Source organism: Antedon bifida, chromosome 7 (assembly GCF_963402885.1).
Source record: "Antedon bifida chromosome 7, ecAntBifi1.1, whole genome shotgun sequence".
Lineage (NCBI taxonomy): Eukaryota > Metazoa > Echinodermata > Crinoidea > Comatulida > Antedonidae > Antedon > Antedon bifida.
The window spans coordinates 4,223,707-4,247,124 of NC_136232.1; the positions used below are offsets into that span (position 1 = coordinate 4,223,707).

General features: G+C 28.4%; 2 protein-coding genes across 4 annotated transcripts in view; one reads left to right on the forward strand and one right to left on the reverse strand.

Annotated features, from left to right (window-relative positions):
• LOC144848701 (V-type proton ATPase subunit C 1-B-like) overlaps positions 1-23,418 on the forward strand; it is a 70,117-nt gene that overhangs the window by 9,515 nt on the left and 37,184 nt on the right. Inside the window, exons 5-12 of one of the 3 annotated variants that reach the window (XM_078705553.1) lie at positions 86-177; positions 330-428; positions 749-817; positions 1,276-1,368; positions 2,017-2,110; positions 2,433-2,530; positions 2,751-2,877; positions 3,293-4,157. In XM_078705553.1, the coding sequence (XP_078561679.1) occupies positions 86-177; positions 330-428; positions 749-817; positions 1,276-1,368; positions 2,017-2,110; positions 2,433-2,530; positions 2,751-2,877; positions 3,293-3,388 (768 nt within the window). In that variant the 3' untranslated portion in view covers positions 3,389-4,157. Of the gene's footprint in view, positions 1-85; positions 178-329; positions 429-748; positions 818-1,275; positions 1,369-2,016; positions 2,111-2,432; positions 2,531-2,750; positions 2,878-3,292; positions 4,158-23,418 lie in introns of those variants that run through there. The other 2 variants (XM_078705554.1, XM_078705555.1) reach the window with 2 other exon arrangements.
• On the reverse strand, positions 4,816-22,894 carry LOC144848710 (G-protein coupled receptor GRL101-like). Its single transcript, XM_078705569.1, has 4 exons — positions 22,852-22,894; positions 7,648-7,722; positions 6,893-6,964; positions 4,816-6,019 (listed from the first exon to the last, which is right to left on the reverse strand). Exon 4 carries the CDS (start codon positions 5,902-5,904, stop codon positions 4,981-4,983), a length of 924 nt encoding a protein of 307 aa, XP_078561695.1. The 5' UTR covers positions 5,905-6,019; positions 6,893-6,964; positions 7,648-7,722; positions 22,852-22,894; the 3' UTR covers positions 4,816-4,980.

Here is a 23,418-nt window from a genome sequence, read left to right on the forward strand (position 1 = left end):
ATCAACATACCCCTTCAGTGTACATAACCCATTTTTCTTTAATCTTATAATATGTTATTACATAACTTGACTTTTCTTATTTTAGCAAGTCAGTGCTATAGATGCTGACCTAAAGACCAAGGCAAATGCATACAACAGTTTAAAGGGCAACTTACAATCATTAGAAAGAAAAGCAACGTAAGTTATATCTGTCTACACTATAAAAATTAGTTTGATGATAAAAAAAGTATGATGTTTCCAAATATGGTGGTATAATATTATATCCTTGTGTCCATATATGGACACAACACATTTTTTTAAATTTATAACCATGTTTTTTTAATTTGTAGTGGTAGCCTGCTAACAAGAAACTTAGGAGATCTGGTGAAGAAAGAAGACTTTGTAACAAATTCAGAATATTTAACAACTTTATTAGTTGTGGTTCAAAAGTATGTTACTTCTTTTATAATATTACAGTATATTGAATCTAATTGATATGATATAACGATATGACTAATACTGTACATGTACAGAGCCATTTAAAGCTCTGTCTACACTATCAAACTTTATGTGACATGAGCATAAATAAAAAACTATGTGCATCAATAATTTAGATAGATCGATTTAGGCTTGGTGGAAGACTTTTAAGGTCAGTGTGCCTGTCTACCTACTATGACCAGCTCAATTATCATTGTATATATACTCTAAATACTACTAAATGTTTGTAAATTCTTACTAATTAATGCCAAATGACTGCTTATATTTACAGTGGTGCTGTAAATGACTGGGTTTCAAAATATGAAGGACTTGCTGACATGGTAGTCCCAAGGTCATCAAAGTAAGTCATTATTGAACTTAATACTGTATGCCATGTGCTGATCCTATTGTTTTTAAAAAATAGTCAAGAACTATTAATAGATTTAGAGGGTGGGGGCCCCTCTAGCTTCGAGGACAGATGGGTCCCTTTACTTAAGCTCTATCTACACTATCAAACTTTTTGGGATAAAAAAATGTGACGTGCCCATATATGTAAGCATATCACTACCATATTTGTGCACATCACATTTTTTGTTGCATAAAGTTCAAATTGCTCTGTCTGTCTTGAGCATTTTTTCCTACAAGATCTTATCTCACATAAGTAAGGTTAATGGTACACCATGTGTTTCAAATGAATGAAATAAAGTATGCTTGAGTTCTGTTGTTAAGCTACACTACATTCATGACAACAACTAATGCACATGTACCATTCAAAATAACTATCCTCTAATATAATTGCTGGATCAAATTTTGTTTCAGAAAAATATATGAAGATAACGAGCATTCGTTATTCACAGTATCACTTTTCAAGAAAGTTGTTGACGAGTACAAGCTACATGCAAGAGAAAACAGGTGAATACTTATGTTTTAAAAGTCCTGTTATTCCTGTCAATAGGAATAAAAAAACTAGAAGGGCACTCAGAGAGTATAAACCTCCGCCTAGGCATATGCAAATTTAATGACGCGTTTTCATACAGTTATGAAACCTTGCTTTAAAATCTTATGGAAATCGGGCAATAACTTTTTGAGTAATCCTGCTAACAAATATTGAAAGAAACAAATAAACACAAGCAATCGCTCAGATAACCTCTCGCTATTTAGGCGGAAGCTTAAACTCCTTCTATGAGTACATTCGGAAATCAATTTTTGGTTTCAAAACAAAAATTGAAAAAAGCTTTTCTGTTTTTTCTCGAATTCTAAAAGATTCGAAGTTGCACAGAAAATAGATTGAACTTCTGTATACATAATTTCATGTATACTTTTACGTATGTTAACTTGTATCAGTATAGCCATTATAATGTTATTTCACTCCAGTTGAAAACCAACGGTTTTCCGACGTCATTATTATGTGCGACATATGGTATAGATTTTTTACTTACTTACATTTATTTATTAGAATATTGTTATGTGTTATGATATGGACTTTGTTCTGAAATAAAAGTGAATTGAATTGAATTGTAATAAAGGAACAACAGTAAAATGGTCTGTTTTGTTTTTCAGATTTACAGTCAGGGATTTCACCTACAACGAAGCTGAATTAACAGCAGGAAAGAACGAACTAAACAAACTAGCAGCAGACAAGAAAAAACAATTTGTAAGTTTTTTTTACGTAATAATAATGACCTTCACTTCCGATATTAAGTTTCCCCTACCTTACTGCAACTCACATTAGGGACCCTCAGAGGTTCACAAGACAAACATATACACAAGATGCTCTACATAAACAAAGTCTTATTACAAGTCTTTGGGAGGGGAGTTGTAATTTTATCCTTAGAAAAAATCTTTCATGTCATGTGACCGGACTTGAATCCAGGACCCTTGGAGTGGTAGCCAGGCATCATAACCACCAAGCCACAACTCCACTCCATTAAAATAAATCATTGCAACATATTAATTTTAAATCTTTATTTTTACAGGGTCCTTTAGTACGTTGGTTGAAAATCAACTTTAGTGAAGTGTTTATGGCTTGGATTCATGTGAAAGCGCTACGAGTGTTTGTTGAATCAGTTTTAAGGTACTGTATGTTGTAATGTGCATAATAAAAACAAATTAATAAAATTAACTCATTTCATATCATATGTTTTAGGGAAAAGAAACTCAACCACATAGTGATATTGTTAAAATAAATAATAATGTAAAATGGTTAACATGAATATCTGTGGGAATAAAATGAAGAAAAAAAAATATTGAGAGTTGAATCCTTTACATTATTGTTGGTGTTTTATTATTAATAGGTATGGACTCCCAGTAAACTTTCAGGGGATGCTTATTCAACCGTACAAAAAGACACAACGAAGATTGAGAGAAGTTCTACAACAGAAATATGGTCATCTGGATGGGAGCAGCGTTGGTGCATCTGAGGTAATGAAAGGTTGAAGTTCAGTCCAATGGGTGCATTCAGCATGACTAAATGAATTTACTCACTACCTCCCAACTTGGAAAAATGAAATAATGTCCAAACTATAGAGGGTGATATAACATCAACAAATATAGAGAGTGCTATTAGCTATAATTGTAAACGTGCCAAATGCGGTGACTCATTTTTTCACATATTTAACAATGTATGAATTTGTTATAAACATCATACGGACCAATATTAGTATGTTTTGTATTCTCTTATTAATATATAGAGCCTAGTAGCAGACCTACTATAGAAATTACACATTTTTAAATTATACAATATTGGATTTGCAATGATACAATAAGTAAAAGTGTTTGCATGCAAAATAAGTGCGTAGAAATTTTAAATTACCTCATAATAACCTCTTTTTTTCAGACGGTCCTCGACATCCCAGGTATGACAATGGCTCAACAGCAATATTACCCGTACGTGTATTACCCAATTGAAATTAACTTTTGGGACAGGACGTGAAGATAATTCCTCATGCTCATTATGCAATAATAGGGTTTTTAAATTGGATGAATAATAGGTGAAATAAAATTGTAAGGGAGGGTGTATGTGTATAACGTGGTGTTTGGTAGTTATAGATTGTAATAGGGACTTTTTGGTCAATAGCTTCAACCTAAAGTTGTAACAACATGCATTATGTAAGCTCCGCCCATTTATGCAGATTTGGAAAAGACCTCGAATTCAAATAAATTTCAATTGGTAAGCGATGGATCCGATTGGCCACGTTACTTGCATTGCGTGTATGTTTTTGCGCTACATCCTCTTGTGTAAAACCAAGCTTAAAGGTTCTAACTTGTATGCTAGCAAAGTAACATATCATTAGTGACGTCAAGTGATACTAACCGTGGTATATTTGATAAAGAGTGTTTCGCGAAAAGATGAAAACTAGAGAGCTTAACAAAACACAAAGATTGAGGAAATTTTCATTTAGATTTTTTATTTGCAGTGCCCGCAAGTAAAAGGTGTAGTTTAATTATAACCATGTCGATTTACTAGTATATTAAAGCTAAAACATTATTCACTTAATAAAAACGCAAAATCCATTTCACATTAGAGTGTCACTGACGACATGTGTGTATATGTGTGAACACAAGTTAAGTTGAGGATCAAAAAGTCTGTAATAAATATTAAAGTAAATCTATTAAATATAAATACATGTTCTGTATATAATATGCTTTATGAATTCATTTTAATATATTATATAATATAAAAGGTATATAAATAAGTAAGTTAATTTAAATTTCTTTAAATATTACATCTAGTCATGTTTCATGGTAACTATTTTCCTATGCTTCGGCTTAATATTCATAATATAAAAAGAACAGTTTGTCACACATGGCATGTCATACTATACTTGAGCTGAAATTAAATCATCTTCTTAACCACTTGCTGCAAGTGGCGCTATGTAAAAAGAAACAATTCTTGAAGACTTATGGCAGAATTAAATACAAAACCAAAAATAAATTTATCTTTGAAATTTGATTTAAGTAAATATGTTATGCTCATTTCGTTCAAACTGCACACATCAATTATGCAAATCAATTACGCTTTTTGAAAAGCATCATCAAATTAATTTATTTTGTGTTGCCCAATCACGGTGTATCATACAATTCCGGTCATCGAGTCCTTGCACATTATGCCCAAGAATACATTAAGTTGAATGATATTAGAAATTAAAAATGTATTTAGAATGTATTGTAGATTGTAGAATACAAAATATATGAGTAACATTCCACGTCTAAAACTATAGTAAATAATATTTACGTGTATACTAAATTGTTACTCGATGTCTGTTACTATCGAACAGAATATACTTATATTTATTATATATTGTGGAATATAATAAAATAATGAGTTAAAAGTTCATTTTTTTTTCAGATTTTCTTTTTGGTTTCATGATTAAAGCACTCTTCCCTGATTAAAGCAAGTTATATAACAAAGTAATAATTACACCAACAATGAAACTTTGATTTAAGCATTAAATAAATTTTAAAAAGTACACATAGAATTTACATCACATATGGGGTTAATCAATTACACATGGGATCAACGAATCACATAGGCCTAAGTGGAATTTGTGTAACTGCCGGTTGCCGACGTACTTTGCATTTAAACATATAGACGATTGTGTAAAGATACGGATTGACTGAGGAGTTTATAGGGATGATGAATGTCGCTGCCCAAACATATATGTCATCAGGAATCCTCATCCAATCCATCTCGGAACCAATTGCCATTACTATAATCGGACCCCAGCAACAGAAATCAGTGAAAACTATCAATCCGAGTTTTCTCGCCATTTTTAGTTGCTCCTTTCTCATCTGCCTTCTGTTTACAGTGGCCCCCGATCTCTTAACGGATAAGAAAATCGTGAGGTAACTCACTGCAATTACGACAAATCCGATGCCATTAAATGCAACAAAAATGGTTATAGCATACTCCCAACCTGGCCACCGACTTCTGGTTAGAGGTAATGCCAGGCACACACTTTCTTTTCCGTAATAGTTATCACTAAAGTACGATATTTCAGCAAATTTTAGTTTGTTTACTGCTGGAAGAAAACTCAGGACAATCCAGAACAACCATGCGAATGCGATTATAATTTTACACTTTTTACTATTGAGACGATTTGTACTGAATGGATTCACAATGTTAACAGCACGGTCAATGCTCAGCATCATCAGTGTGAACACTGAGCATTGCCCAGAGAGTGTAGAAATAGCCCCGGCAAAGCTGCAAAGGAAACTGTTCTTCCACTCTCTTGCAACTTCAGAATACCTTCCTCTGTAATGTATGTCTGCACTTGAAATGATGATCAGATAGACTGCCATCAGCATGTCAGATGCGGCAAGGTTAGTTATAAGAATGGTTTGAACTTTGTTAACATTGTTATTGTTACCTGTGTTGTCCTTTTTCAATCGTCGAGATATGATGACAACTGAATTACCAATGACAGATGATATTCCAATAATCATCATTAAAACACGGAGATGTTCACTTTTTAGTAGATCTTCACAAGAAGCAAAAGCATCAACGGGTTTGCAAACATCAATGACGCCAACAAGACAACACAGGCGAGAGAAATCCGAGTACCTGTTAAATTAATTGTAAATAGTTTTCTAATAAGTTTAGTGATTTCAGCTTTTGGAAAATAAATGTTGTGAGAATACATTAAAATATTGTACATAGTAAACCTCTAAAAACTTACAGTAAACATTATCAAAAACAGTTTAAAAATCACTTTAAACAGGATTGTCGTGATATGAAGCTCCATGGATATATCATGGATAAAAAATATTGTCGGCATCTCACACATACAACACATTATCTCGTATGTATGACTTTCTTGTACGTACATTTTATTATCTTGTATGCCTACGTACAACTTATTATTATCTCATACGTACGACTTATTATTTCATGCTTATTAGGAATAACTTGGAAATTTGGTTGAATTTCAAAGAAAACTATTTTTATTCATTTAATTTGAATCCAGCTAACACATGACAATTTCAGAATGAGATGAGGTCAACAGATGTGACACTGTTTTTTACCAATGATAACATACCTGTGAACCAGTGCCACCAATAAATTATAGTTGCAATAAATAATTTCAATATATTATGAAGACTAGAGGGTCAAATGGCCAAGTAAGAGCCACCAATTATCGTTATAGGTACAGGCCAACTCCTAGTTCTGCTGGTGGAACAAATCTTCTTGGGTAATTAGGACTATAAACTGTAGGTCAAGTGTACATAGTTTGTCTATCTGCACTCTGAATTCAATTTGGGATGAGTAGAGGGTTACACCGGTGTACTGGTTCACAAAATAGCCACTGTAGCAGGGGATTACCACCTATATATCTGATAGCTATACAATATAATAAAAATAAAATAAATAATACAGCATTTGTAACTACAACAATAATATTTGTCATGGCGTATATGCAGGTCTATCATTACTTACAATTGTTCTAAGTTTGTTAATTTTTCAAACGTCCTATCTCTGTACACCTGTAAGTTGTTACCCTTTAAATATCTAAAAAAGTAATAGACGGAAAACAAAAATAGAATAAGAATAAATTTCCTCATTTTGATTTAAATTAGTAAATTCAATTTCTTCTTTAGATTTTTAACTCATTATTTTTTTTTCACACTTTTTATTATTCCCTTTTTCTTAATTTGCTTATTTTTATGAAAACCCTTGAAAATAAGTCTGATGACTTTCATGGTCCTTGTACCTATTCTGGTTGTCCTTGTCTGTTTCTCATTGTTATTTGATGTAGTTTAAGTTGTTTTAAATTTGATAATTAAAGGAGATTTTAGAAAATAATTAAAGTAGAGTAGAATGTTAAATGATTGTAGTAGGTATAATATAATATAATCCAATTTAAACTATGTTAAACTATTACATCTTAAACTTTTTTAATCGAAATCAATTCATAAAATGAAAACCAAATAATCATACAGTTCATGCATGAATGCAACTGCATATGAAATATGAACTATAGTGTTAACTTACAGATGCCACCGCACATGAGAAGTACTCAAGGTATTCTCAAAATGTAGGTCTACTTAGTATAAAGTACAAACACGCAAAGCTACTGTAAAGTATTTATTAAATTATCATCTTTTGTTAATTGCAATCAAATCAGACAAAAATCAAATGAAAACCAAATAATCATAAGTAGTCATCTGTATATAAATTATAGTGCTACTTACAAAAGTGAAAGTGATGAAGCAAAAGGAGAGAATGCATCAGGATCTATGGTAGTTATAGCATTGTTCCCTAAATTCCTGTTGAAAGATAAATTAATAATAGACAACAGGTATTGAGTAATGCATCACATTATTAAAAAATATATAATTTTTATTATCATAAGTAGAAAAATTTTAAAAATAATAACATTTTATTTGTATAGATATATTAAATAAACATTAAATTTCATGACTTCATTATTTTATTCTGTTGCCAAAAATGTTTACATTATTAGACTACATAATTATAAGTTTCAACTCTTATACTTGAAGCATGTCAAAATAATATACTACAGTATGTTATAAAAGGATTTGTTTTCTCAGATAAATTACTGCAAACAATTTAAATTAATTGATTGAGAGAGATTATAATTTGCAACATTATTGTTAATAAAATATTATTTCAAACAGTTGTTGATATCTGACAAAAAAATAAATAACTCATTCATGGTGGATGAATTAACACTTGTTTTAAAGTTCTTGTATAAGATCATATTACTGAAATGATGTAATAAATAAGAATATCTTACTGTGTTAAACCTACAATGTAGATATTAATATTATTGTTCTATAAATTGCAGTTGAAATATAAATATATATATATATATATCATATTTGATTTAAAAAATACATAATTTACAGTATCATAAGTAGAAAAAAAACCATTTAATTTGTGTAGTTAAATTTCATGACTTCATTATTTTATTATTTCACTCTCATTATTAGACTATATGATTATAAGTGTCAACTCTTATATTTGAATCATGTCAAAATAATATACTACAGCAGTAAATTACTGCAAACAATTTAAATTAATTGATTGAGAGATTATAAATTGCAACATTGTTAATAAAATATTATTCCAAACAGTTGTTGATATCTGACAAAAAAAATTAATAATTAATTCATGATGGATGAATTAACATTTTTTTTTAAAGTTCTTGTTATAAGATCATATTATGAAATGATGTAATAAATAAGAATATCTTACTGTGTTAAACCTACAATGTAGATATTAATATTAATACAGCTGTAATTTAATTAAGAAATTAAGACAAATTTGTAAAAAAACAAAGCAATACACTTACAGTATTTCCAATGCCGTCAAACCAGCAAATACATTGGCTGGCAATGTACTTATTTGATTATCAGACAACCCCCTCAAATAGAAAAAGAATGCACAGAATAAGCACATGGAGTAATCACAATATCAACTATGTTTGTCTTTATGTTTCTAATGTTTAAATTAGTAATACTACATTATAGTTACACTGTATAGTATAGTGTCAACTCTTATGCTTGAATGATGTCAAATATACTAGTTTAAAAGAATATAGTTTATAATTTGTAACTCAGACAAAATCACTACAAGAAATGTTATTTCTAGACAAACTCACTCCAACAAATTTTAATTAATTGATTACAATTATGAAAGAGAAAATAATTTTAAATATTATTATTAAAAAATTATTATTTCAAACAATTACAGATTAAGATTCTTTATAAATTTGTAATATCTGACAAAAAGGATCTATGGTAGCATTGTTCTCTAAATTGCAGTTGAAATATAAATATATATATATATATATATATATATCACATTTGATTTAAAAAATACATAATTTACAGTATCATAAGTAGAAAAAAAAACCATTTAATTTGTGTAGTTAAATAAATAAAAATTAAATTTCATGACTTCATTATTTTATTATTTCACTCTCATTATTAGACTATATGATTATAAGTGTCAACTCTTATATTTGAATCATGTCAAAATAATATACTACAGCAGTAAATTACTGCAAACAATTTAAATTAATTGATTGAGAGATTATAAATTGCAACATTGTTAATAAAATATTATTCCACACAGTTGTTGATATCTGAAAAAAAAAATTAATAATTAATTCATGATGGATGAATTAACATTTTTTTTTAACACATTGACTGCCAAGGCATTTTCCGTAATTTCTGTCCCAGTGCCAAGTCCCGTTTACATATTAAATTACAGTTTGAAAGTGTGACATCTGGTCACAGACTATCATGATGTCATTCAAAATACGATGGCGGGAAAAACCGTTGAGACGTATAAATACGTCACTGGCAATGGTCCAACAATTTTATTGACTTTGCCAGGAACGTAAATATACGTCGGGGATTTTCCGCGCTAAAATCGGTCAAACTGTTCATATACGTCATTGTCCACGCTCATACGTCATTGTCCACGTGCATTATTATTTTTATTTACTATTAGCGCAATTTATGACATGTTTGAGATGATTATATTGAGTGTGAGGGCGCCATCGTATCAACCATATTCAATGCATGACGGAATAAACACAAACAAACATATGACATTTATTTTTAGATTATCGTTTACGTACATCATTCATAAACTGCCATGCGATAATTCCTGTTCCAATCACCACTGCCAGCGATTCTACATACAATACAAAAGTGCTACGATTTTGACGTAGTATTACGTCTTGGCAAGTAGCGACACGCAATTTTTGACGTATAAATACGCCGTGGCAGTGAACGTGTTAAAGTTCTTTGTTATAAGATCATATTATGAAATGATGTAATAAATAAGAATATCTTACTGTGTTAAACCTACAATGTAGATATTAATATTAATACAGCTGTAATTTAATTAAGAAATTAGAAATATGTGTAATAAACAAAGCAATACACTTACAGTCTTTTCAATGCCGTCAAACCAGCAAATACATTGGCTGGCAATGTACTTATTTGATTATCAGACAAGCCCCTCAAATAGAAAAAGAATGCACAGAATATAGCACATGAAGTAATCACAATATCAACTATGTTTGTCTTTATGTTTCCTAATGTTTAAATTAGTAATACTACATTATAGTTACACTGCATAGTATAGTGTCAACTCTTATGCTTGAATGATGTCAAATATACTAGTTTAAAAGAATATAGTTTATAATTTGTAACTCAGACAAAATCACTACAAGAAATGATATTTCTAGACAAACTCACTCCAACAAATTTTAATTAATTGATTACAATTATGAAAGAGAAAATAATTTTAAATATTATTATTAAAAAATAATTATTTCAAACAATTACAGATTAATATTCTTTATAAATTTGTAATATCTGAGAAAAAGGATCTATTGTAGTTATATCATTGTTCTATAAATTGCAGTTGAAATATAAATATATATATATCACATTTGATTTAAAAAATACATAATTTACAGTATCATAAGTAGAAAAAAAACATTTAATTTGTGTAGTTAAATCAAATAAAAATTAAATTTCATGACTTCATTATTTTATTATTTCACTCTCATTATTAGACTATATGATTATAAGTGTCAACTCTTATATTTGAATCATGTCAAAATAATATACTACAGCAGTAAATTACTGCAAACAATTTAAATTAATTGATTGAAAGATTATAAATTGCAACATTGTTAATAAAATATTATTCCAAACAGTTGTTGATATCTGACAAAAAAAATTAATAATTAATTCATGATGGATGAATTAACATTTTTTTTAAAGTTCTTGTTATAAGATCATATTATGAAATGATGTAATAAATAAGAATATCTTACTGTGTTAAACCTACAATGTAGATATTAATATTATTACAACTGTAATTTAATTAAGAAATTAAGACAAATATGTAATAAACAAAGCAATACACTTACAGTCTTTTCAATGCTGTCAAATCAGCAAATACATTGGCTGGCAATGTACTTAATTGATTACCATACAAGTACCTCAAATAGAAAAAGAATGCACAGAATAAGCACATGGAGTAATCACAATATCAATTATGTTTGTCTTTATATTTCCTAATGTTTAAATTAGTAATACTACATTATAGTTACACTGCATAGAATAGTGTCAACTCTTATACTTGAATGATGTCAAATATACTAGTTTAAAAGGATATACAGTAGTCTTTATTTTTTAATTCAGACAAAATCACTATAAGAAATGTCATTTCTAGACAAACTCACTCCAACAAATTTTAATTAATTGATTACAATTAGAATTATAAAAGAGAAAATAATTTTAAATATTATTATTAAAAAATTATTATTTCAAACAATTACAGATTAAGATTCTTTATAAATTTGTAATATCTGACAAAAAGGATCTATGGTAGTTATAGCATTGTTCTCGAAATTGCAGTTGAAATATAAATATTATCTATCACATTTGATTTTAAAAATACATAATTTTCATTATCATAAGTAGAAAAAAAACATTTTATTTGTATAGTTAAATCAAATAAAAATTAAATTTCATGACTTCATTATTTTATTATTTTACTCCGCTGCCTAAAATGTTTACATTATTAGACTATATCATGATTACTCTTATACTTGAATCATGTCAAAATAATATACTACAGTAGGTTATGAAAGGATTTGTTTTCTCAGATAAATTACTGCAAACAATTTAAATTAATTGATTGAGAGATTATAATTTGCAACATTGTTAATAAAATATTATTTCAAACAGTTGTTGATATCTGACAAAAAAATTAATAACTCATTCATGGTGGATGAATTAACACTTGTTTTTAAAGTTATTGTTATAAGATCATATTATGAAATGATGTAATAAATAAGAATATCTTACTGTGTTAAACCTACAATGTAGATATTAATATTAATACAGCTGTAATTTAATTAAGAAATAAGACAAATTTGTAAAAAACAAAGCAATCCACTTACAGTTGTTCCAATGCTGTCAAACCAGCAAATACATTGGCTGGCAATGTACTTATTTGATTACTATACAAGTACCTCAAATAGAAAAAGAATGCACAGAATAAGCACATGGAGTAATCACAATATCAACTATGTTTGTCTTTATGTTTCCTAATGTTTAAATTAGTAATACTACATTATAGTTACACTGCATAGTATAGTGTCAACTCTTATACTTGAATGATGTCAAATATACTAGTTTAAAAGAATATAGTTTTTAATTTGTAGCTCGGACAAAATCACTACAAGAAATGATATTTCTAGACAAACTCACTCCAACAAATTTCAATTAATTGATTACAATTATGAAAGAGAAAATAGTTTTAAATATTATTATTAAAAAATCATTATTTCAAACAATTACAGATTAAGATTCTTTTGTATTCTTTTATTTGTAATATCTGACAAAAAGGATCTATGGTATTTATAGCAATGTTCTCTAAATTGCAGTTGAAATATAAATATATATATCACATTTGATTTAAAAAATACATAATTTTCATTATCATAAGTAGAAAAAAATGTTTATTTGTATAGTTAAATCAAATAAAAATTAAATTTCATGACGTCATTATTTTATTATTTCACTCTGTTGCCTAAAATGTTTACATTATTAGACTGCATGATTTTAAGTTTCAACTCAAATAATTGAATCATGTAAAAATAATATACTACAGTATGTTATGAAAACCTTTTTTTTTCTCAGATAAATTACTGAAAACAATTTAAATTAATTGATTGAGAGAGTATAATTTGCAACATTGTTAATAAAATATTATTTCAAACAGTTGTTGATATCTGACAAAAAAATAAATAACTCATTCATGGTGGATGAATCAACACTTGTTTTTAAAGTTCTTGTTATAAGATCATATTATGAAATGATGTAATAAATAAGAATATCTTACTGTGTTAAACCTACAATGTAGATATTAATATTATTACAGCTGTAATTTAATTAAGAAATTAAGACAAATATGTAATAAACAAAGCAATACACTTACAGGTATTTCAATGCTGTCGAACCAGCAAATACATTGGCTGGCAATGTACTTATTTGATTATCATACAAGTACCTCAAATAGAAAAAGAATGCACAGAATAAGCACATGGAGTAATCACAATATCAATTATGTTTGTCTTTATATTTCCTAATGTTTAAATTAGTAATACTACATTATAGTTACACTGCATAGAATAGTGTCAACTCTTATACTTGAATAGTGTCAAATATACTAGTTTAAAAGAATATACAGTAGTTTTTATTTTTTAATTCAGACAAAATCACTATAAGAAATGTCATTTCTAGACAAACTCACTCCAACAAATTTTAATTAATTGATTACAATTAGAATTATAAAAGAGAAAATAATTTTAAATATTATTATTAAAAAATTATTATTTCAAACAATTACAGATTAAGATTCTTTATAAATTTGTAATATCTGACAAAAAGGATCTATGGTAGTTATAGCATTGTTCTCAAAATTGCAGTTGAAATATAAATATTATCTATCACATTTGATTTTAAAAATACATAATTTTCATTATCATAAGTAGAAAAAAAACATTTTATTTGTATAGTTAAATCAAATAAAAATTAAATTTCATGACTTCATTATTTTATTATTTCACTCTGCTGCCTAAAATGTTTACATTATTAGACTATATCATGATTACTCTTATACTTGAATCATGTCAAAATAATATACTACAGTAGGTTATGAAAGGATTTGTTTTCTCAGATAAATTACTGCAAACAATTTAAATTAATTGATTGAGAGATTATAATTTGCAACATTGTTAATAAAATATTATTTCAAACAGTTGTTGATATCTGATCTGAAATTATTAACTCATTCATGGTGGATGAATCAACACTTGTTTTTAAAGTTATTGTTATAAGATCATATTATGAAATGATGTAATAAATAAAAATATCTTACTGTGTTAAACCTACAATGTAGATATTAATATTAATACAGCTGTAATTTAATTAAGAAATAAGACAAATTTGTAAAAAACAAAGCAATCCACTTACAGTTGTTCCAATGCCGTCAAACCAGCAAATACATTGGCTGGCAATGTACTTAATTGATTACCATACAAGTACCTCAAATAGAAAAAGAATGCACAGAATAAGCACATGGAGTAATCACAATATCAACTATGTTTGTCTTTATGTTTCCTAATGTTTAAATTAGTAATACTACATTATAGTTACACTATAGTATAGTGTCAACTCTTATACTTGAATGATGTCAAATATACTAGTTTAAAAGAATATAGTTTTTAATTTGTAGCTCGGACAAAATCACTACAAGAAATGATATTTCTAGACAAACTCACTCCAACAAATTTCAATTAATTGATTACAATTATGAAAGAGAAAATAGTTTTAAATATTATTATTAAAAAATCATTATTTCAAACAATTACAGATTAAGATTCTTTTGTATTCTTTTATTTGTAATATCTGACAAAAAGGATCTATGGTATTTATAGCAATGTTCTCTAAATTGCAGTTGAAATATAAATATATATATCACATTTGATTTAAAAAATACATAATTTTCATTATCATAAGTAGAAAAAAATGTTTATTTGTATAGTTAAATCAAATAAAAATTAAATTTCATGACGTCATTATTTTATTATTTTATTATTTATTAATTTTTTATTTTTTTTTATTTATTAAACTTTATCACTGCATACAAAGACAGCGAAAAGAAAGGGATAAACAGGTGACAAGCACCTCTATCACATCCCCCCTTAACATATACATAACAGTAACAAAAAAACATACAAACAAACATACCAACTGAACTATTGATGCCGGCAACGTGATATCCACGTGCATGTGTTATTTGGGTCAAAATTGTTTTTAAATTTTTCACCGTAAAATTTACAAACAGGCTTATTGAAAAGTAAATGAGAATTGTTAGACCTGATTCGATACGGTAACTGATTCCAAATGGGGATAATCCTTTGAAAATATGATAATTTGTGAAATTCAGTTTTACACTTTTCGTACATAAGAACATGCTGGTCAGATGCAGTTCTTGTAATTCGACAACCTTCGGTAGAAGAATTAAATTTTACATAGTTATCAATTTGAATATCGTAATGGCCATATTTGCACATGTGAAAAAGCTTGAGATCAGCTACTTCTCTTCTGTAAGAAAGCGGTAGGAGATTAAGCTCGTCGAGTCTTTGTTTGTAATCGGATTCGGGATAGTAAAGGATAAATTTAGTGGCCCACCGTTGAATTCGTTCCACTTTAATTAAATTACGTTTAGAGGTTCCACTCCAGATAGAGCTACAATATTCAAGATCACTCCTTATGAGAGCTTTATAAAGGATTAACGCAACCTCAATTGGTGCAGTATAGCCTATTGCACGTTTTATCATACCCATTTTCATATTGCATTTTTTAACAATATTATCAATATGTTCATCCCAACACAAGTTGGATGCTACTTTTACACCAAGATCCTTAACAGTTTGAGTTCTCTCAAGGATACAACCATTCATGTGATAAGCATATGTAATGGGACGTTTAGAACATGATAAAGATAAAATTTGACATTTAGAAGGGTGAAATTTCATTTCCCATGTATTACTCCATCTAATAATATCATTAATATCCATCTGAAGCAAATGACAATCATCAATGCTATTGATTGATTTGTAACACTTGGCATCATCTGCAAATACAGTAGAATTCGTGGTAGAGCCTGGCAAGTCATTAATGTATAACAAGAATAGCAGGGGTACCCATTATGGACCCCTGTGGGACGCCTGATATGACTGGTAACCAATCGGAGCAGACGCCTTCAATCACAACACGTTGTTCTCTGTTCGAGAGGTACGCCTTAAACCAATCATGGAGATGGGAGTGAAACCCAAACGAGCGTAGTTTATGCAAAAGGAGTTTGTGAGATACACTGTCAAATGCTTTTGCAAAATCAAGGTAGATCATATCAACTTGCCTAGCGCTATCCAGAATTGAACTGGCATTATGAAACACAGTCAACAGTTGAGTAACTGTAGAGCGGCCCTTAATGAAACCATGCTGTAGAAAATGTAACTTATCCTTAATAATAGGAAAAACAAGATTAAAAACAGCACGTTCCATGACCTTACTGGCAGTACATAATAACGAAATTGGTCTATAATTTGAAATCTGCTGTCTATCACCTTTTTTAAACATAGGTACAACATTGGCTTTTAGCCAGTCTTTTGGAAAAACACCTGAATTGAGTGACATATTGAATATATAACAGAGAGGTGATACGATTTGAGCGGCACATTCTCTGAGAACTTTAGGAGACATATTGTCATGACCAACTGCTTTAGTAGTCACTAGGGTTTCAAGAATGTTAAGAACATCCGGTTCATCAACTTGAATGTTACCTAACGACATGTTATTAAGTAACGGGATGTCGGGTAGCCCGCCATGAACATTAGCTTTAGAGAAATTAAAGAAAAAGTGCTTGTTAAACAGAGCTGCTTTATCTTTGGCTTTATTTGCTGATAGGTCACTACTGTGTAACACTTTAGGTAAACACTTAGACTTCGTTTTGGCTCGGAAAAACGACCAGAATCTTTTTGGGTTTTTAACAATAGTTTCGCCGAGACCATTAATGTAATTTGTATATTTATAAGAGATTAGGTTTTTAAATGGTTACGAAGTTTACGAAAGACCGCCCATTTAAGGGGGGATCTTGTTTTCTTAGCCCGTATCCATACAGTATATTTCTTATTTCACTCTGTTGCCTAAAATGTTTACATTATTAGACTGCATGATTTTAAGTTTCAACTCATATAATTGAATCATGTAAAAATAATATACTACAGTATGTTATGAAAACCTTTTTTTTTCTCAGATAAATTACTGCAAACAATTTAAATTAATTGATTGAGAGAGTATAATTTGCAACATTGTTAATAAAATATTATTTTAAACAGTTGATGATATCTGAGAAAAAAATAAATAACTCATTCATGGTGGATGAATTAACACTTGTTTTTAAAGTTCTTGTTATAAGATCATATTATGAAATGATGTAATAAATAAGAATATCTTACTGTGTTAAACCTACAATGTAGATATTGATATTAATACAGCTGTAATTTAATTAAGAAATAAGACAAATTTGTAAAAAACAAAGCAATACACTTACAGTCTTTTCAATGCTGTCAAATCAGCAAATACATTGGCTGGCAATGTACTTATTTGATTACCATACAAGTACCTCAAATAGAAAAAGAATGCACAGAATAAGCATGGCATAATCACAATATCAATGTTTGTCTTTATGTTTCCTAATGTTTAAATTAGTAATACTACATTATAGTTACACTGCATAGTATAGTGTCAACTCTTATACTTGAATGATGTCAAATATACTAGTTTAAAAGAATATAGTTTTTAATTTGTAGCTCGGACAAAATCACTACAAGAAATGATATTTCTAGACAAACTCACTCCAACAAATTTCAATTAATTGATTACAATTATGAAAGAGAAAATAGTTTTAAATATTATTATTAAAAAATCATTATTTCAAACAATTACAGATTAAGATTCTTTTGTATTCTTTTATTTGTAATATCTGACAAAAAGGATCTATGGTATTTATAGCAATGTTCTCTAAATTGCAGTTGAAATATAAATATATATATCACATTTGATTTTAAAAATACATAATTTTCATTATCATAAGTAGAAAAAAATGTTTATTTATATAGTTAAATCAAATAAAAATTAAATTTCATGACGTCATTACTTTATTATTTCACTCTGTTGCCTAAGATGTTTACATTATTAGACTGCATGATTATAAGTTTCAACTCATATAATTGAATCATGTCAAAATAATATACTACAATATGTTATGAAAGGATTTGTTTTCTCAGATAAATTACTGCAAACAATTTAAATTAATTGCTTGAGAGAGTATAATTTGCAACATTGTTAATAAAATATTATTTCAAACAGTTGTTGATATCTGACAAAAAAATAAATAACTCATTCATGGTGGATGAATCAACACTTGTTTTTAAAGTTCTTGTTATAAGATCATATTATGAAATGATGTAATAAATAAGAATATCTTACTGTGTTAAACCTACAATGTAGATATTAATATTATTACAGCTGTAATTTAATTAAGAAATTAAGACAAATATGTAATAAACAAAGCAATACACTTACAGTCTTTTCAATGCTGTCAAATCAGCAAATACATTGGCTGGCAATGTACTTAATTGATTACCATACAAGTACCTCAAATAGAAAAAGAATGCACAGAATAAGCACATGGAGTAATCACAATATCAATTATGTTTGTCTTTATATTTCCTAATGTTTAAATTAGTAATACTACATTATAGTTACACTGCATAGAATAGTGTCAACTCTTATACTTGAATGATGTCAAATATACTAGTTTAAAAGGATATACAGTAGTCTTTATTTTTTAATTCAGACAAAATCACTATAAGAAATGTCATTTATAGACAAACTCACTCCAACAAATTTTAATTAATTGATTACAATTAGAATTATAAAAGAGAAAATAATTTTAAATATTATTATTAAAAAATTATTATTTCAAACAATTACAGATTAAGATTCTTTATAAATTTGTAATATCTGACAAAAAGTATCTATGGTAGTTATAGCATTGTTCTCGAAATTGCAGTTGAAATATAAATATTATCTATCACATTTGATTTTAAAAATACATAATTTTCATTATCATAAGTAGAAAAAAAACATTTTATTTGTATAGTTAAATCAAATAAAAATTAAATTTCATGACTTCATTATTTTATTATTTTACTCCGCTGCCTAAAATGTTTACATTATTAGACTATATCATGATTACTCTTATACTTGAATCATGTCAAAATAATATACTACAGTAGGTTATGAAAGGATTTGTTTTCTCAGATAAATTACTGCAAAAAATTTAAATTAATTGATTGAGAGATTATAATTTGCAACATTGTTAATAAAATATTATTTCAAACAGTTGTTGATATCTGACAAAAAAATAAATAACTCATTCATGGTGGATGAATTAACACTTGTTTTTAAAGTTATTGTTATAAGATCATATTATGAAATGATGTAATAAATAAGAATATCTTACTGTGTTAAACCTACAATGTAGATATTAATATTAATACAGCTGTAATTTAATTAAGAAATTAAGACAAATATGTAATAAACAAAGCAATACACTTACAGTTCTTTCAATGCTGTCAAACCAGCAAATACATTGGCTGGCAATGTACTTATTTGATTACTATACAAGAACCTCAAATAGAAAAAGAATGCACAGAATAAGCACATGGAGTAATCACAATATCAATGTTTATCTTTATGTTTCCTAATGTTTAAATTAGTAATACTACATTATAGTTACACTGCATAGTATAGTGTCAACTCTTATACTTGAATGATGTCAAATATACTAGTTTAAAAGAATATAGTTTTTAATTTGTAGCTTGGACAAAATCACTACAAGAAATGATATTTCTAGACAAACTCACTCCAACAAATTTCAATTAATTGATTACAATTATGAAAGAGAAAATAGTTTTAAATATTATTAAAAAATCATTATTTCAAACAATTACAGATTAACATTCTTTTGTATTCTTTTATTTGTAATATCTGACAAAAAGGATCTATGGTATTTATAGCAATGTTCTCTAAATTGCAGTTGAAATATAAATATATATATCACATTTGATTTAAAAAATACATAATTTTCATTATCATAAGTAGAAAAAAATGTTTATTTGTATAGTTAAATCAAATAAAAATTAAATTTCATGACGTCATTATTTTATTATTTTATTATTTATTAATTTTTTTTTTTTTTTTATTTATTAAACTTTATCACTGCATACAAAGACAGCGAAAAGAAAGGGATGAACAGGTGACAAGCACCTCTATCACATCCCCCCTTAACATATACATAACAGTAACAAAAATACATACAAACAAACATACCAACTGAACTATTGATGCCGGCAACGTGATATCCACGTGCATGTGTTATTTGGGTCAAAATTGTTTTTAAATTTTTCACCGTAAAATTTACAAACAGGCTTATTGAAAAGTAAATGAGAATTGTTAGACCTGATTCGATACGGTAACTGATTCCAAATGGGGATAATCCTTTGAAAATATGATAATTTGTGAAATTCAGTTTTACACTTTTCGTACATAAGAACATGCTGGTCAGATGCAGTTCTTGTAATTCGACAACCTTCGGTAGAAGATTTAAATTTTACATAGTTATCAATTTGAATATCGTAATGGCCATATTTGCACTTGTGAAAAAGCTTGAGATCAGCTACTTCTCTTCTGTAAGAAAGCGGTAGGAGATTAAGCTCGTCGAGTCTTTGTTTGTAATCGGATTCGGGATAGTAAAGGATAAATTTAGTGGCCCACCGTTGAATTCGTTCCACTTTAATTAAATTACGTTTAGAGGTTCCACTCCAGATAGAGCTACAATATTCAAGATCACTTCTTATGAGAGCTTTATAAAGGATTAACGCAACCTCAATTGGTGCAGTATAGCCTATTGCACGTTTTATCATACCCATTTTCATATTGTATTTTTTAACAATATTATCAATATGTTCATCCCAACACAAGTTGGATGCTACTTTTACACCAAGATCCTTAACAGTTTGAGTTCTCTCAAGGATACAACCATTCATGTGATAAGCATATGTAATGGGACGTTTAGAACATGATAAAGATAAAATTTGACATTTAGAAGGGTGAAATTTCATTTCCCATGTATTACTCCATCTAATAATATCATTAATATCCATCTGAAGCAAATGACAATCATCAATGCTATTGATTGATTTGTAACACTTGGCATCATCTGCAAATACAGTAGAATTCGTGGTAGAGCCTGGCAAGTCATTAATGTATAACAAGAATATCAGGGGTACCCATTATGGACCCCTGTGGGACGCCTGATATGACTGGTAACCAATCAGAGCAGACGCCTTCAATCACAACACGTTGTTCTCTGTTCGAGAGGTACGCCTTAAACCAATCATGGAGATGGGAGTGAAACCCAAACGAGCGTAGTTTATGCAAAAGGAGTTTGTGAGATACACTGTCAAATGCTTTTGCAAAATCAAGGTAGATCATATCAACTTGCCCAGCGCTATCCAGAATTGAACTGGCATTATGAAACACAGTCAACAGTTGAGTAACTGTAGAGCGGCCTTTAATGAAACCATGCTGTAGAAAATGTAACTTATCCTTAATAATAGGAAAAACAAGATTAAAAACAGCACGTTCCATGACCTTACTGGCAGTACATAATAACGAAATTGGTCTATAATTTGAAATCTGCTGTCTATCACCTTTTTTAAACACAGGTACAACATTGGCTTTTAGCCAGTCTTTTGGAAAAACACCTGAATTGAGTGACATATTGAATATATAACAGAGAGGTGATACGATTTGAGCGGCACATTCTCTGAGAACTCTAGGAGACATATTGTCATGACCAACTGCTTTAGTAGTCACTAGGGTTTCAAGAATGTTAAGAACATCCGGTTCATCAACTTGAATGTTACCTAACGACATGTTATTAAGTAACGGGATGTCGGGTAGCCCGCCATGAACATTAGCTTTAGAGAAATTAAAGAAAAAGTGCTTGTTAAACAGAGCTGCTTTATCTTTGGCTTCATTTGCTGATAGGTCACTACTGTGTAACACTTTAGGTAAACACTTAGACTTCGTTTTGGCTCGGAAAAACGACCAGAATCTTTTTGGGTTTTTAACAATAGTTTCGCCGAGACCATTAATGTAATTTGTATATTTATAAGAGATTAGGTTTTTTAAATGGTTACGAAGTTTACGAAAGACCGCCCATTTAAGGGGGGATCCTATTTTCTTAGCCCGTATCCATACAGTATATTTCTTATTTCACTCTGTTGCCTAAAATGTTTACATTATTAGACTGCATGATTATAAGTTTCAACTCATATAATTGAATCATGTCAAAATAATATACTGCAGTATGTTATGAAAACCTTTGTTTTTCTCAGATAAATTACTGCAAACAATTTAAATTAATTGATTGAGAGAGTATAATTTGCAACATTGTTAATAAAATATTATTTCAAACAGTTGTTGATATCTAAGAAAAAAATAAATAACTCATTCATGGTGGATGAATCAACACTTGTTTTTAAAGTTCTTGTTATAAGATCATATTATGAAATGATGTAATAAATAAGAATATCTTACTGTGTTAAACCTACAATGTAGATATTAATATTAATACAGCTGTAATTTAATTAAGAAATTAAGACAAATTTGTAATAAACAAAGCAATACACTTACAGGTATTCCAATGCTGTCAAACCAGCAAATACATTGGCTGGCAATGTACTTATTTGATTATTATACAAGTACCTCAAATAGAAAAAGAATGCACAGAATAAGCATGGAGTAATTACAATATCAATTATGTTTGTCTTTATGTTTCCTAATGTTTAAATTAGTAATACTACATTATAGTTACACTGCATAGTATAGTGTCAACTCTTATACTTGAATGATGTCAAATATACTATGTTAAAATAGAATATAGTTTTTAATTTGTAATTCAGACAAAATCACTACAAGAAATGTTATTTTTAGACAATCTCACTCCAACAAATTTCAATTAATTGATTACAATTATGAAATATTATTATTAAAAAATTATTATTTCAAACAATTACAGATTAAGATAAATTTGTAATATCTGACAAAAAGGATCTATGGTATTTATAGCATTGTTCTCTAAATTTCTGTTGAAAGATAAATATATATATCACATTTGATTTAAAAAATACATAATTTTCATTATCATAAGTAGAAAAAAAAAACATTTTATTTGTATATTTAGATCAAATAAAAATTAAA